Source organism: Brachycentrus maculatus, unplaced genomic scaffold (genome assembly GCF_059751285.1).
Source record: "Brachycentrus maculatus isolate JH-2025_06_01 unplaced genomic scaffold, ASM5975128v1 h1tg000345l, whole genome shotgun sequence".
Taxonomy (NCBI): domain Eukaryota; kingdom Metazoa; phylum Arthropoda; class Insecta; order Trichoptera; family Brachycentridae; genus Brachycentrus; species Brachycentrus maculatus.
In genome coordinates, this window is record NW_028281094.1 from 419,682 (window position 1) to 433,784 (window position 14,103).

Consider the following 14,103-nt stretch of genomic DNA (forward strand, 5'->3'; position numbering starts at 1 on the left):
AAGGCCAAATTATGAATTATCTTGAAAATTTAGAAAACCAAAAAAACCTAAATTCTCATAATAATTTATTAAATAATATATTGTTTCAAAATTCTTCACATTTGTTTTCCATTTTTCCTTTGTTTTCAAACTCCGCCCCTTGACTAACCCCCTCCCCCTAAATTTCCCCTCTCCTTATTTATAGAACAATTTTATATTTTATATTTTAGTTATTATACAGACCTGATTGATGGAAGTTTAACTTCTGAAACATGTAGTCCTTAATAAAACTCAAGTGGTATAAACAAGTGTTTTCTTTAATTATTGAATATGTGTACGTATACATACTTATAAACCTATAAAATTGACCAATTTTTTTATCGATTATTTTTTTATCCCTGCGAAAGCAGCCTGTTGGTTACTGATTTTTTTAATAATATTATTTATTAGTCGCTTTTTTCTATCCAACATATTCGTTCAATCATCATCCAGCATCATAAATACGATAAACACTTCCATTTTTATATGTTCCGTGAGAATCAGAGGTTTATTTACATATGCAAAAATACCTAATGTGTTTTGTAGTACAAACGTAGATATGAATATAATGTAGATATTATGTGTTTTGTTCCAGGTCTACTATCCCGTCGTGTTCAGCTTGTACAACCCACACGTGGTGTACACACTCCAGGGTAGAGAAGTGCCTCCAGAGACCGACCAGCTGCTCATCTCCAGGGACACGGGATTCTGGAGAGATTTCGGATATGGCATGACCTGCCAATATAGGTAAGAACAAGTAAAGAATTAACCAATATTTCAATAAACATAATGAAGTTATTAATAGGAGATCCTTAAAATATATTCACAACGTTTTGGATGTTTGGAATCATTGATTACAGTTTCTGGATTCATCTCCACAATATATTGACATCTCAAAATTGATGGTAAATTATATGGAAGTCTGAATATTTACAAGGCTAACGACGTATTTTATTTATTAATTTTTATTTCACTATACACATAATTACAAAATATTATAAAAGTAAAGAGTTTTTCCGTACCACGAGCAAATTTTACAAAATATTTATAAATATACCTAATTATTTGAAAAAATATTATCATATACTCGTTACACACGTGTAAAATTTACCATTTTATCCATCATTGTAAATTACACTATTGAAATCAATATATTTGTGTGAATATTCGTATATATGTATATTTAATTACTGTCTTATTTAAAACCATGTGTATTTTATTACCTGGCATTCAATACTGTGTAACTTTCATCATTCTGCCCATAATTGAACATTCGTATCGCATAATTTCATATTGGTTGAAGTTTTATACAAGCATTTCTAAGTAAAACTGCATTTAATATGCATTTTAAACAACAACTATCATAAATATAGAACTTAATCACATTTTATTCGACCAGTGATCAAATTTCGTGGACAGACGTTAAATATAATGAAAGTGAAAAAAAACGGTATAGTTTTTATTTTACCTTTACGTGATTTCTAACTCTAATATTTTTTAAAAACTATCCTGGACTGGTATCCGAAGCGGAGGGCTGATCACCCTTCCTTCGTGTGTTAACTATTAAGATAATACTGCGTTTATATATCCATATGCACTATCGGATAAGGGTTTAAAAAATGAAGAAATTTAGTACGGAGTAACCGCTGTCATATCTCAGATGAATCTGACAGATGGAACTGCCATCGGTTGGGAGCTTTGTATAGAGTATTGTGCAAACAATAGCTTTCCCCTTCCGAATGAATAATTTATTCCAACGGTTGTTTAACTTATGCCTAAGAAACAATAAACGTAACGTTCAATTTACAGTACCTCAAATTGTGTCACTCGAAAAGCGACCACTTTATCACAATAAACAGGGTATTGTTAATTAAACTAATTGTATTATTTTGGTTGCGTTTATAACGCTTTCTGACCAGTTCTATTCTGAGAAAGATTACCATCTAATCCAGTGATTCCCAACGTGGGGCGCACACCCCACATGGGGGCAATTTAATGTCTTGGGGGGCAATGCGCAAATTGTTAATATTTCTTACTTTAAATAAATAAATAATAAAAAAAAATTAGAAATTGAACTGACTTTTGGAGAATATGAGGTCGGCAATTTAAAATTGTTTTTCATATTATTTTTTGGCATCTCAACATAGGTGAAGAAGAATATGGTATAAAGTCTGGCATTTACGAAGTTAACAAATATGTACTTATTTTTTTTTTTACCAAAATGTTAATAATATTAGTATATAACCACTCACCGGGATTTTTATGTCTACCGGTTTCGAGACGTACCCGTCTCTTCGTCAGGACAATCACTACTAACACAGCATGCAAACAATACCACCCTTCACCACCTTAGCACCATAAAAATCTCGGTGAGTGGTCAAATACTAATATTATTTACATTTTTATAAAAAAATGAATAGGTAAAAATGTCTAACCACAAAGTAAATGCTTTAAATATAAATAATATTGAAAATATGTACTATATGAGTTAAACGTTTAATAGAAAAAAGGTACTTAAATTTGTTTTTTTTTATTAAATAATTTAAGTACAAATTTAAAATGAAGAAAACTTAGGTAATGTCTTACATAATGTCTTTGTGGAATGAATTAAAAAAAATTGGAGCTATGAGAAATGAGTATCTTTGCGCGAGTCTGGATTTACAATAAGAGATTTCTAGTAAATTATCAATTCTTTCGGCTAGATCTATTAATAATTTAAAAAAATAAATGTTTTGATTAGTTAAAGTGGGGCATCGTACAAATAAGGTTGGGAATCACTGATATAATCTGACACATATTTCAAGTTCCCATTGTGAACCTAATGTCCATATTAATTTTCCCGTTGGATGACGTCAGCAATCCATCACACGGAACCCGACTTCCGTTCCATTCCCAGTTCCTTCGCTATATTTGCGAGTCGGAATGTTCAACAATAGGGGCTATCTTATCATTAAATAATAGTTTCCAACCCTCCTAGAGTCGTTTAAAATTAATCCGCAAACTAACCAGCACCTTCCGTTAACTCAGATAACGCTTAGTTATTTAATATCCTACAGTCTGAAATAACAAGTATAAAATTATTACAGTTATCGTTATTTTTACGAAGAAAATGTAAAATAAAAAGACAATTCTCTATGTCTCAAATTGAAATGAAACATTAATTGTTTTTTTTTATAGCTTTATTTTTTGTTTAATTGAGAAAGGTGTGTTGCGAAAAAAGGTTTGGGCATGTGAATCGAATGAGTGAAGAAATAATGTGATTGAAAATAGAAGCAGAGGAATACCGAGGAAAACTTGTCATGATCAAGTACTTCAAATACTTGAAAGTGGTCAGGTGAAGAGTTGGAACAATCAGCGGGTTTGTATAAGGAGGTGCACGAATGTAGAAGAGGCGAAAATTGTTTGCAAAGCCTAATTGGTGTAGCATTCTATTCTTTCTGCCTACCCTTGTAAGGAAGCGGTGTGATGGAAAGGTCAAGTTAGGTTAGGTTAGTAAACTACTCGCATATGAAAGGAATCCAACAACATTGTATATTTACATCATAAATACTTAATTTTCTAAAACTTAAGGCAAATATGAAAAAAATTAACATAAGTAATGCTTGCAGCGTTTACATATAAAATTGCAGAGTTTAGATGCGTTCTCCCGTGGGACTTCCGGTGTGTACATGTAACAAGATATTGTTACGACTCCCATCGGGCTCCGCGGGGGGCACTTCCGGTATTGATAAGGGTCTAAAGTATAGAACACCAAATCATGATTCCGGTTGCTCAGGCTTGTGATTTATGTATTGAATCTTGGATCTTCAACAGATTTGAATAAATTTGTATTCCGTTCAGATTCGACATGTTTTAAGGCATCTAATTTTTATGCATGAAATACGGGATGTTATCTGAAAAGTGCGAGATTATCGGGTGTGGGAAATGTCTCGAGGGATGGATATTCGGCTGTGACATCGAACCATGGTTTATTAACGGACTGATAATTGTGCTTTTTATTTTGTCGGGGTTTTGCATAGAAATAACACGTTCTTATTATATATGAACCAGCAGAGGAATACCGAGAAAAACTTGGCACGATCAGGTATGCCAAATATTTGAAAGCGGTCAGGTAAGGAGTCGAAACAATCGGCGGGTGTATATGAGGAGATGTCAAAGACAGAGTGGTGTGGCGTTCTATTCTCTCTGCCTACCCCTGCGGGGAAGCGGCGTGATGGTTAGTTAGTTAGTTAGCTATATATGAACCAATTCAGAAACATTGTTCTTGAATCACAATAAATAGAACTATATATATAGAGGCGTCCGCCTCCGTAGTGTAATGGTCAGCACGCTCGGCTACCGTTCTGGAGGTCCCGGGTTCGATTCCCAAGGGGGGTAAAATAAATATAAGTGATTTTTTCACTGTCATATTTATTCAATATTACCCTGGACTGGTACCTGAAGCGGAGGGCTGATCACCTTTCCTTCATGTGTAAACCATCAAGATAACACTGCGTTTATATGACGCAGTGCCCTATGCACCATTGGGGTGCGGATAAGGGTTTTATTATTTTATTATTATATATGTATATATATATAACTTCCAAGAATTTGAGTAGTGTGGTTGTCAATAATGCGTAGAATTTGTGAATGTTACACGTGTGTAAAGTGATTACTTAAACCAGCCTTTGACGGTCGTCAGCCCCGTAAATGCCCAGACTTCCATATTCTTCGTCATCTTTAATGTGATGTCCAAAAAATATATGAAAATTAACTCCTATAATTGGAGATAATCCAGATTTGTGAACATGTTTGTGAGTATTTTGGACACACTCTAAATGTTGTATATATTGACTTATTAAAATTGATTCCTGAACATTTTAAGTTTCGTTAGTTGGTCATTTTCTCCTGTACGACTATGATATATTTATTTACATGCATGTCAATATACAGATGTAAATGGATAAGAAGTTAATACATTATGTATTCAAAGGGAGTTTCAGATGGTAAGAGCGTTACGTTTTCATTTTATATGAGGATACCGGACTTTAAATATTGGTTTGCGGTATTTACCAGTAACATTTCAAACAATGTAATGTTTGATAAAGGTAGTTCATGAAAACTCAACCACGAATTTACTACCCTAAATATAAAATATGTTTTCACAAGTCATTTAAATATTTTTGTCAAATGCGTACGTTTGCAACATTTTGAGTGTGTCCAAATAATGTGTTTAAAACTATATGTAAATCTGTTTTCAAAGGTAGTGAATGAAATAAATTTTATGATTAGCCTCCTGCGATGTTGATTCCCATCTGTCAATCCATCTTTTTGGTGGTCTGCCCAGGAGTCGTATACCTTGGGGTTGGCCGAGCAATGCTATGCTGGGAAGTCTGTGAGAAGGAAATCAACTACTTCATCAGGACATATTTGCTTGTTAACCAGTTCCTGGTATATCAAGCTAGCTCTTTGCTAAGGCGAAGAGTTTATATCTCATTGATGAGATGGTATTCTGACTTTTCAGTAGTGATTTTCTAAAGCCAAATATATTGATGTATTTGTTTTTATTGACTAACTAAGTATTTTTAATTAATGTTTTACTAAGTAAATACCACTATTTCTTAAAATCTACTGTGACACGTGTTTCGATGCATTCCGCATCATTTTCAAACACCATACGGTGTCACAGTAGATTTTAAGAAATAGTGGTATTTACTAAGTAAAACATTTATTAAAAATGGAAAGATTTTACCACAAAGTGACTGCCGATTCAATTAATGAGACTAACTTACTAACTAACTATTTTTTGACATCTCATCAAAGATGAAGAAGAATATGGAAGTCTGGGCATTTACCGGGGCCAAAGTGTGTAAAGTGATCACTTAAACCAGCCTATGACGGTCGTCAGCCCCGTAAATATTTTTCTTCATCTTTGATGAGATGTCAAAAAATAATATGAAAATAACTCCTGTAATTGGAGATAATCAAGATTTTGTGAATAACTATTTGGACACACTCAAAATGTTGTAACTAACTAACTAACTAATTTTGACAACATTTTGAGTGTGTCCAAATACTTTTTCACAAATTTTGGTTTCCTCCACTTATCAGACGAATAAAAAAGTTTTTGCATAATAAAATATTTCTCAACCCAACATAGATGGCTGATGTGAACTCATATGAAGTGAGTCATGAGATTGATCAACATAACGAGTTCCGAAAATTTGAGTAGTGCGATTGTCAATCATGGGTAGAATGGTGAAAGTTGCATGCGTGTAAAGTGAACACTTAACCAGCCAATGATAGGTCATAAGCCCTGTAACTACTCAGACATCCATATTCTTCTTCATCTATGTTGAGATGCCAATAAAAAAGTACACTTGAAACTATATTATTATGTATTAAAAGGTAGTAGATAAAATAAAACCAATCAACTATCTAACCCTCACGTCGCTCCCCCGCGGGGGTAGGAAGAGAGAATAGAACGCCACGCCAATCTGTCTTCGGAAACAATCTTCACCTCTTTCGCATTCATGTATTTCTTCATACACACCACACATTTGAAAAAAAACATGTTTTTACCCCAATGGCAGCGCCATTTGTTGAACGTAACACGCGATTCTTAACATAAGGGGTGACATGTTTCTTGTGACGGTAACTTAAATATTTTATACCCACAAAATTTTTGATATTACACATATTAAAAATGTGTAGTTTATATTTTCTTTATTTTCTATGTAACCAGATTGAGTCACAGCAACGCGACGCTAGGTATATCTAGTTAATGACAAAAAGGTACATTATTTATTTTATTGCCTCATACATCATGTTGACTTTTCCTTTTCAAACAAAATTAAGCAAATACCAAAATAAATGAAAATGCTTTACGACCATTTACGGTCGAATTACATATTCGCAAACAGGTCGAAGGTTCGAATCGATCAACCATGTATGAAACTTAACCCTTAAAAGTGTGTGTTCGGGTGGGGAATACCCCGGGGGGATTTATTGGTCCAGCGGCTGCCACAGATTACATATTCTGCCGTCTCGGCTTATTTCGGCAAGTACGGATTAAGGGTTTTCTAGAATTCCCACCCTCGACATAAATTCTATGATTTATTCGAAAACGTTTACCCACCACCTTTTCAACGTACATACCTTTGTCAAACATTCAAAGTCATACAACCCGAGATTTAACATTCAACACTTTCAAACCCTTATCCGCCACCCAATGGTGCATAGGGCACTGCATTATATAAACATAGTGTTATCTTGATCGTTAACACGCGAAGGAAAGGTGATCAGCCCTCCGCTCAGGTACCAGTCTAGCATAATATTGAATAAATATAATATATACTTATTTTATAAATTTAAATAAAAAAAAAAAAAAAATTCTAACAGCTAACTAACCATCATGCTTTTTCTCCGCAGGGAAGGCAGAGAAAATATTACGCCACACCATCTGTCTTTGCAAACAATATTCGCCTCTTTCATGTTCATGCATCTCATGCAAAAATGTTTTAAGTGGAATTACTATTAATACATATAACTCAACTGTGGGTGCTTTATCAAAAAAATTATATCTTTATTAGGAGAAACATTAATTGTTTTAATAACCAAGAAACTGTAAAAAAAAAACTATATTCATATCACTATTAGATTTCGGAATGGTAATATGAGTGTAATTTTTCCAATAATTTTTTTTTCAAAAAATTTAAAAAATCATTAATTTTGTTGTTGTTGATATGATATGTCACATTTCTATAATATTTTATTAATGTAAAAACTACTAAACTTGTTCATAAAAATTCCATTAAACATGTTAAATAAATATATAAATAAATCTGAATGAGTTAACGCCTTGCACTGCGGAACATTAAAATCAGTGCTTGATTTTAATACTTAAAATAAAATTTAAATGTGGCTAATTTATTAAGCTTATTTCATGAAAAATCATCTATAAGGCGCTGTAATTGCGCTGGCAAATTAAAGTGATTTTAAGTTAGGTAGTTTTCTGTTCTTACAATTTGATATTTACATATAAGTATATAGATAACAAGGAGTCGAAACAATCGGCGGGTATGTATGAGGAGATGCATGAACGTGGAAGAGGCGAAGAATGTTTTTAAGGACAGAGTGGTGTGGCGTTCTATTCTTTCTGCCTACCCCTGCGGGGAAGCGGCGTGATAATTAGTTAGTTAGTTAGTTATATATGTGGATAGTTATGCGAGGTATCAATACCCCAATCTATTTTATACTTGTAGCCGATGACGTTCAAAGACGTCAAAATAAAATATGGTAGAAAGGCAAAATAAAAGAATGCGCACCTAAATGATCAAGAGTTAATTCTATGAAAATAGTTAAAGAGTTTAATTTTTTTTTCTTTCTTTTTTTGTGTGTATATTAGATTAAAATAGATAAACACAGTAAATAAACGTATGTAAAAAGAACTCCACCGAAAAGACACACAAGGTGGCTTGGTGGGTCTCTGCAAAAATATATTTTTAATATGTTTTATAATTTTTCTGATTTATGTGAATAAAAAAATATAAACAATCGTGCAACTTCAAACATAACTCAATCCAGCATTAACTTTAAAGTAACTAGATATACATTGCGAGCATTTAAGTGTTTTATGTGACAGGATCTTTACTACAGGCGTAAATTACAAAACCGTCTGTGTCCGATCTTAAAGAATTTAAATGAATTTACTTTATGAAGTGAAAAGTAATTTATTCGGGACATATCCTAAAGGATGTATTACAAAACCCTCTCGAACTGGTTTGGCTTACGAGTTCTACCGAACGGCATTAAGTGGATTTAGAGAGAAACAAATTTAAATAACGGAGGGAAATACGTTCTGGGATTTGATGATCTGAAAGTAGAATCCCTAATTACAAGAACTCTGTAATTACAAATATAATTTAATTCTTAAATCATAATTTATTTTAATAAATTCTAGATGGAAATTCTACTTAAATACTAGCATTGTCATATGTTCTAATTGCCCTTGGTAATAATAATAAATATAGCGAGCTTTTAATGCACTTTTTATCGCGAGAAAAACAGGGGCTTTACTAAATATGATCATTTTTAATTTTTTAGTTTTTTCTTCTTAATATTATATTTACATATATGTAAATACATACGTGATGCTTTTACTGTAAAATTAATGTTTACGATAAAAGTTAGGGTGAAAATTTTGATTCGATCTAGTTACTGTGGGTAAGAGATTTGGAAAAGGTGACTTAAGATCGAAATTCGGCAGAATTCTGGATAGATCTCAGTTTCGGGAGTAAGTTGTTCCACGCCGCGGGACCAGCAACGGCGAAGACCCTATTACCGAAATTCGCTTTGCATTAATTTTTTACTTGGTAAATATCACTATTTATTAAAATCTATTACGACACATGTTCCAATGCATTCTGCATCATTTTTTAACAAAATGAAATTATCGAAATTTGTATTCGGACAATGTTTAGACTGCTATATGAAGACTTGATGAAAAAAAATGTCCATTTGTTTGTATATATTTTAAATATGTACACACATTTGTGTATAAAGTTGTATTGTACCTACATACGTATAGTATATAGTTGTATTGTATCTAAGTAAGTACAGTTCAACCACACTATAGGTATCTCAATTGAGATGAAGCTTGTACCGTTTTTACACGAAAGAAAATAGAAATCTGAGCATTCCAGGGCTTACGATTTGCCATTTGGTTCATTTAAAAGTTCAAGAAGTCATGACGTTAAGTCTCTGAAATACCTCAATAAAAACGAATGTTTCTTTACTTACAGAGATATAATTTCGCCAGCAGTGGGATAAATGTAAAAAGTCAAATCGGATAATCCACCATTTTGATTCGCGAATTTATTCGATCTCGTGTAGCAACTCCACAAGTACACATACTCCAATAATCTAAGTACGTTCTTCGAAAATATTAGATGGTACCATAATTCTGACTTTCATCATAAATCCGAAAATTACAATATCTCAGTGACTAAAAATTCCAGCAATAAAATCGTGTATTGCTAACAAATATACAAACTACTTACATGTATCGCTGAGTATGAATACATTATTTCAATAAGTCTACATGTATTCTTGATTTTTTACAGATACTTTGTGGCACATTTTATAAAACATTAAAATATTAGACTGTAATTTTTAATTTAAGTTTTACTTAGTAAATACCACTATTTTTTCAAATCTACTGCGACACGTGTTTCGATGCATTTTAAAAAACCGCATGTAAAACTTATCTTAATTTTACTTTAAAATTACCTACCCCTTTTTAACCTTTAACGTCCCAAGGACTCGACTCTTAGATTCACATACGGTGTTTAAAAATGATGCGGAATGCATCAACATACGTGTTACAATAGATTTTAAAAAACGGTTTTTGTTTATTAAGCAAAAATTAAACATAAAATAATTTTAACGATTAAGAAAGTTACTCTGATACATACGTAGTAAATAGATAAGGAGAAAATAACTAAAAAAGTATATTTTGCAAATTTTAATGGGAAAACAGATGGAAGACAGCCAGAAAGACTCGGTACGACCAAATCAATCAGAGCCTAAAATCTAGTCGTGTTGAAAATTTTCGTCACTAGAGAGTATGTATTACGAGATGTATGGATGTAGAAGAAGGTAGGAGTGTATGTCAGAACAGACGAGTGTGGCATTTTATCATTTCTGACTACTGGTGTAAAGAAATAATGTGATGGTATTAGTAGTAACAGTAGTAGTGGAAACATGTTCAAAAATGTTTTTTAATTTCCTTTAGTGTTTGTACCCTGCCTATAAAAACAAGGTAAATTACAAATCGATTACTCCTTTTAATGACGTCATATGTCAAAAAACTTGATTTTTTAGGGTATCGTTTTTGTAGTTTGAAAATAAAATAAATGTACCGAAAATAACTATCAACCCACTTATTAAACTTTTTAATATGCAACAGATCTTTTTAGATAAAACCTGAATGTTTTTCTCCATTTGAAAAATATATTGTACATATATTTAAAAAAAATTAAACAATACCGAGAAATTTTTACAGATTTACTAAAGGGTTTTCAAATACATATCGTATGGAAAAAAAAGGTATGGCAGTACAGTTCAGCCTCTCTATTTTGACATATTTTGGCACCATACACTCGTACAAGGTAAAATAAACGTATGTACAAGAGAAAATTTATTGCATATAAAATATAACAGAAAAGTGCATTTCAACTGCCTTAAACAAACATTCATTAGTTCCGGGTAAATTTACGTGGTAATACATATCGTATGGAAAATTCAATTAAATATAAAGATTGAAATTATTTCATTTGTTTTGCAGTGTTTCATAATCTAAAAATATCTAATATAAAATATCATAGTATCTACAAAACATAAAAATATACCCAAACATAATCCTACCCCAGGAGAGAGTTAAGGGTGGTTAGTACAAATGTATTACTTTATAAGAATGACAGTAAAACTTCATATTTCCGACTGTCGGATTTCCTATTTTCGGGAATCCACGTAAAATATGCACACGCTATTTACAATTCACACCCAATTCCTGAGTGTTCAGCTCTGCCACCCCTTAGTTCTGACAACCCTTATCTGCCACTTGTGAATGGACCCAACGTTCCCAGCTTCTCGACAGAACTGCGGAGATAACAACTTTCGCTCCACCAGCATGCAGCTGGAATAAAGGGATAGAAAAGGAATTTCATTTATTTCAAGCAGTGGTAGTTTATTTTATATAATATAAAGAAAAAAAGTGGGTATTCTGCTTTTGAAAATACAATTTGTGAGAATATCTTAAAATTATATTTGTTATGAACCTACATAGATCTAATGATTTGAAATCCATCCATCTAGTAATATAGATATTCAATAATGGGCAGAATGGTAAACATTACAAAAGTATAAAGTAATTATACGCTATTCTAGCCAAATGCCAAGTCGTCATCTCTGGGATACTCTCATACTGGGATACTTTCATTATTAAACTGTAACTTTGATTAAAAATCACTATAAATATTTTAATATAACTTAATTATAATGTCTACCGGTTTCGAAGTTAACCGCTTCTTTATCAAGACTGATCAATACTTAAACACTATCTACTCAACAAAATTCAAAATATTTTGACGGTTAGGTAAAGGAGCTTGGGTAGATCTCAAGTGGCTTTTTTTTTGTGTTGAGTGGCAGTCACAGTCAAAAGGTATCAGGGATGATAAGTGATTGGAAACATATTTAATAAAGGACTTTTAGAAAAATCATTTACTTGTGTATTTATTATGGCTGACTTTAGCGATCACTTCATACACTTGTGTAACATTCACCATTCTGCCCATAATAGAACATCCATATTCCTATACGGATTTCGTTAAGTCTATTTAGGTTAATACCAAATAAAATTTACAACATTAAACGTTGTGGAATGGTAATATAAATAACACTTTTCTAATAATTTACCGTTCACTTTGTGTAATACCACTTAAAAAACTACTTCACGACTGCCGGTTTCAGAATAACCATTCCACCATCAGGTCAATAGCTGTCTTTAGTTGTCTATTGTTGACCTGATGAGAACATAGATAGTCATTCTTAAACCGTTAGTCGAAAAGTCGATTTTAAAAAAAAAAACTAACTAACCATCACGCCTCTTCCCCGCAGGGGTAGGCAGAGAGAATACAGCGCCATACCACTCTGTCCTTGCAAACATTCTTCGCCTCTTCCACGTTCATGCATCTCTTCATACATACCCGCCGATTGTTACGACTCCTAATCTGACCACTTTCAAGTATTTGGCATAAGTATTTGCCATGTTTTTCTCGGTCTTCCTCTGCTTCTATTACACAAAGAAAACGAAGAATGATGAGGAAAGTAAGAATCATAAATCAGAAAAAATATATTTTTTATAATACTCACAACTTTACATAGTTAAACATAAGATTTTTCCGTTTAAACCAACTTTTTATCTTAAGTTCACCGGGAAGTATTGCATGCTCATCTGGAAACAAAGAACTAACAATTAATCCGCACCTGAACTCGGTGCCCCCCATATAACATTAATCGCATGCAAGATAGGCGTTAAATATTCAGTGTTAGTTTGGGGAATTACTAAGTGATAAAATGTGCCGGGGTAACTGGAAGCGGAAGTAATACGTGGATATGGGGGAAAGGAAATTAAACTAGACTAAGCTTGCTAGGAATGGAACCGAAACCTGTCAATATTGTTATCCAGCAAATGTAACTGCTATCCAAATTTGTTACGTATTAACGTTTCTCGAACTTGTGTATATCATGAAACGTAAATAAGATATAAAGGTATAACAATACATCATAATATAAAGAATTCATTTTCATATAAATTTAGTTTTAACCAAGTGGGAAAAAATAATAACCTACCATTTTACATATTATTTTTTTCCATCTCATCAAATATAGAGAAGAATATAAATGTCTGGGCATTTACGGGGCTGACGACCGTCATAGGATGGTTAAAGTGATCACTTTACACACGTGTAACATTCAGCAATTCTACCCATTATTGATAACTACACTACTCAAATTCTTACCATTTTACACTCTACTTGAGATACAACAGTTTGAGTGTGTTAAAATCATTGTTCATAAATCTGGGTTTCTCCACTAAGAAGTTATTTATTCAGATATCTTAACAAAGATAAAAACTGAAAATCCGGGTATTTACAGGGCTTTGTACCTGTCAAAGGCTAGTTAAAATTATTTTTGCAGGTGTAAAATTCACTAAAATACCCATGACTACTGTAAGTACCAATAATAATTTTAATCTCCAGACTTCCATATTTTTCTTCTTCTGTATTGAGATGTTAATATATTTTAATTAACTCCTTAGTGGAGAAACCCAGATTTGTGAATAAGGATTTGGACACAGTAAAAATGTTGTGAAACAGATCAAATTATGATTTTAGTAAAAAATGAAAATCATGTTTTCACGCGTCTTCTAGTATGTAAAATAATTTGAGAAGAATTTTTTATACATTCTATTATTTTATACATTTAAAAAGCTTACTCTAGTCCACCACAGTTGCTTGTAAGCACTTTCATATGAAATAACAA

The 14,103-nt window shown here is 32.5% G+C and overlaps 1 protein-coding gene across 1 annotated transcript in view; it reads left to right on the forward strand.

Moving 5' to 3' along the window:
* Positions 1 to 14,103, forward strand: part of LOC148303808 (chondroitin sulfate N-acetylgalactosaminyltransferase 1-like) — a 153,777-nt gene that overhangs the window by 125,522 nt on the left and 14,152 nt on the right. Inside the window, exon 6 of the mRNA XM_088269343.1 lies at positions 614 to 765. Coding sequence (XP_088125469.1) covers positions 614 to 765 — 152 coding nt within the window. The remainder of the gene's footprint in view (positions 1 to 613; positions 766 to 14,103) is intronic.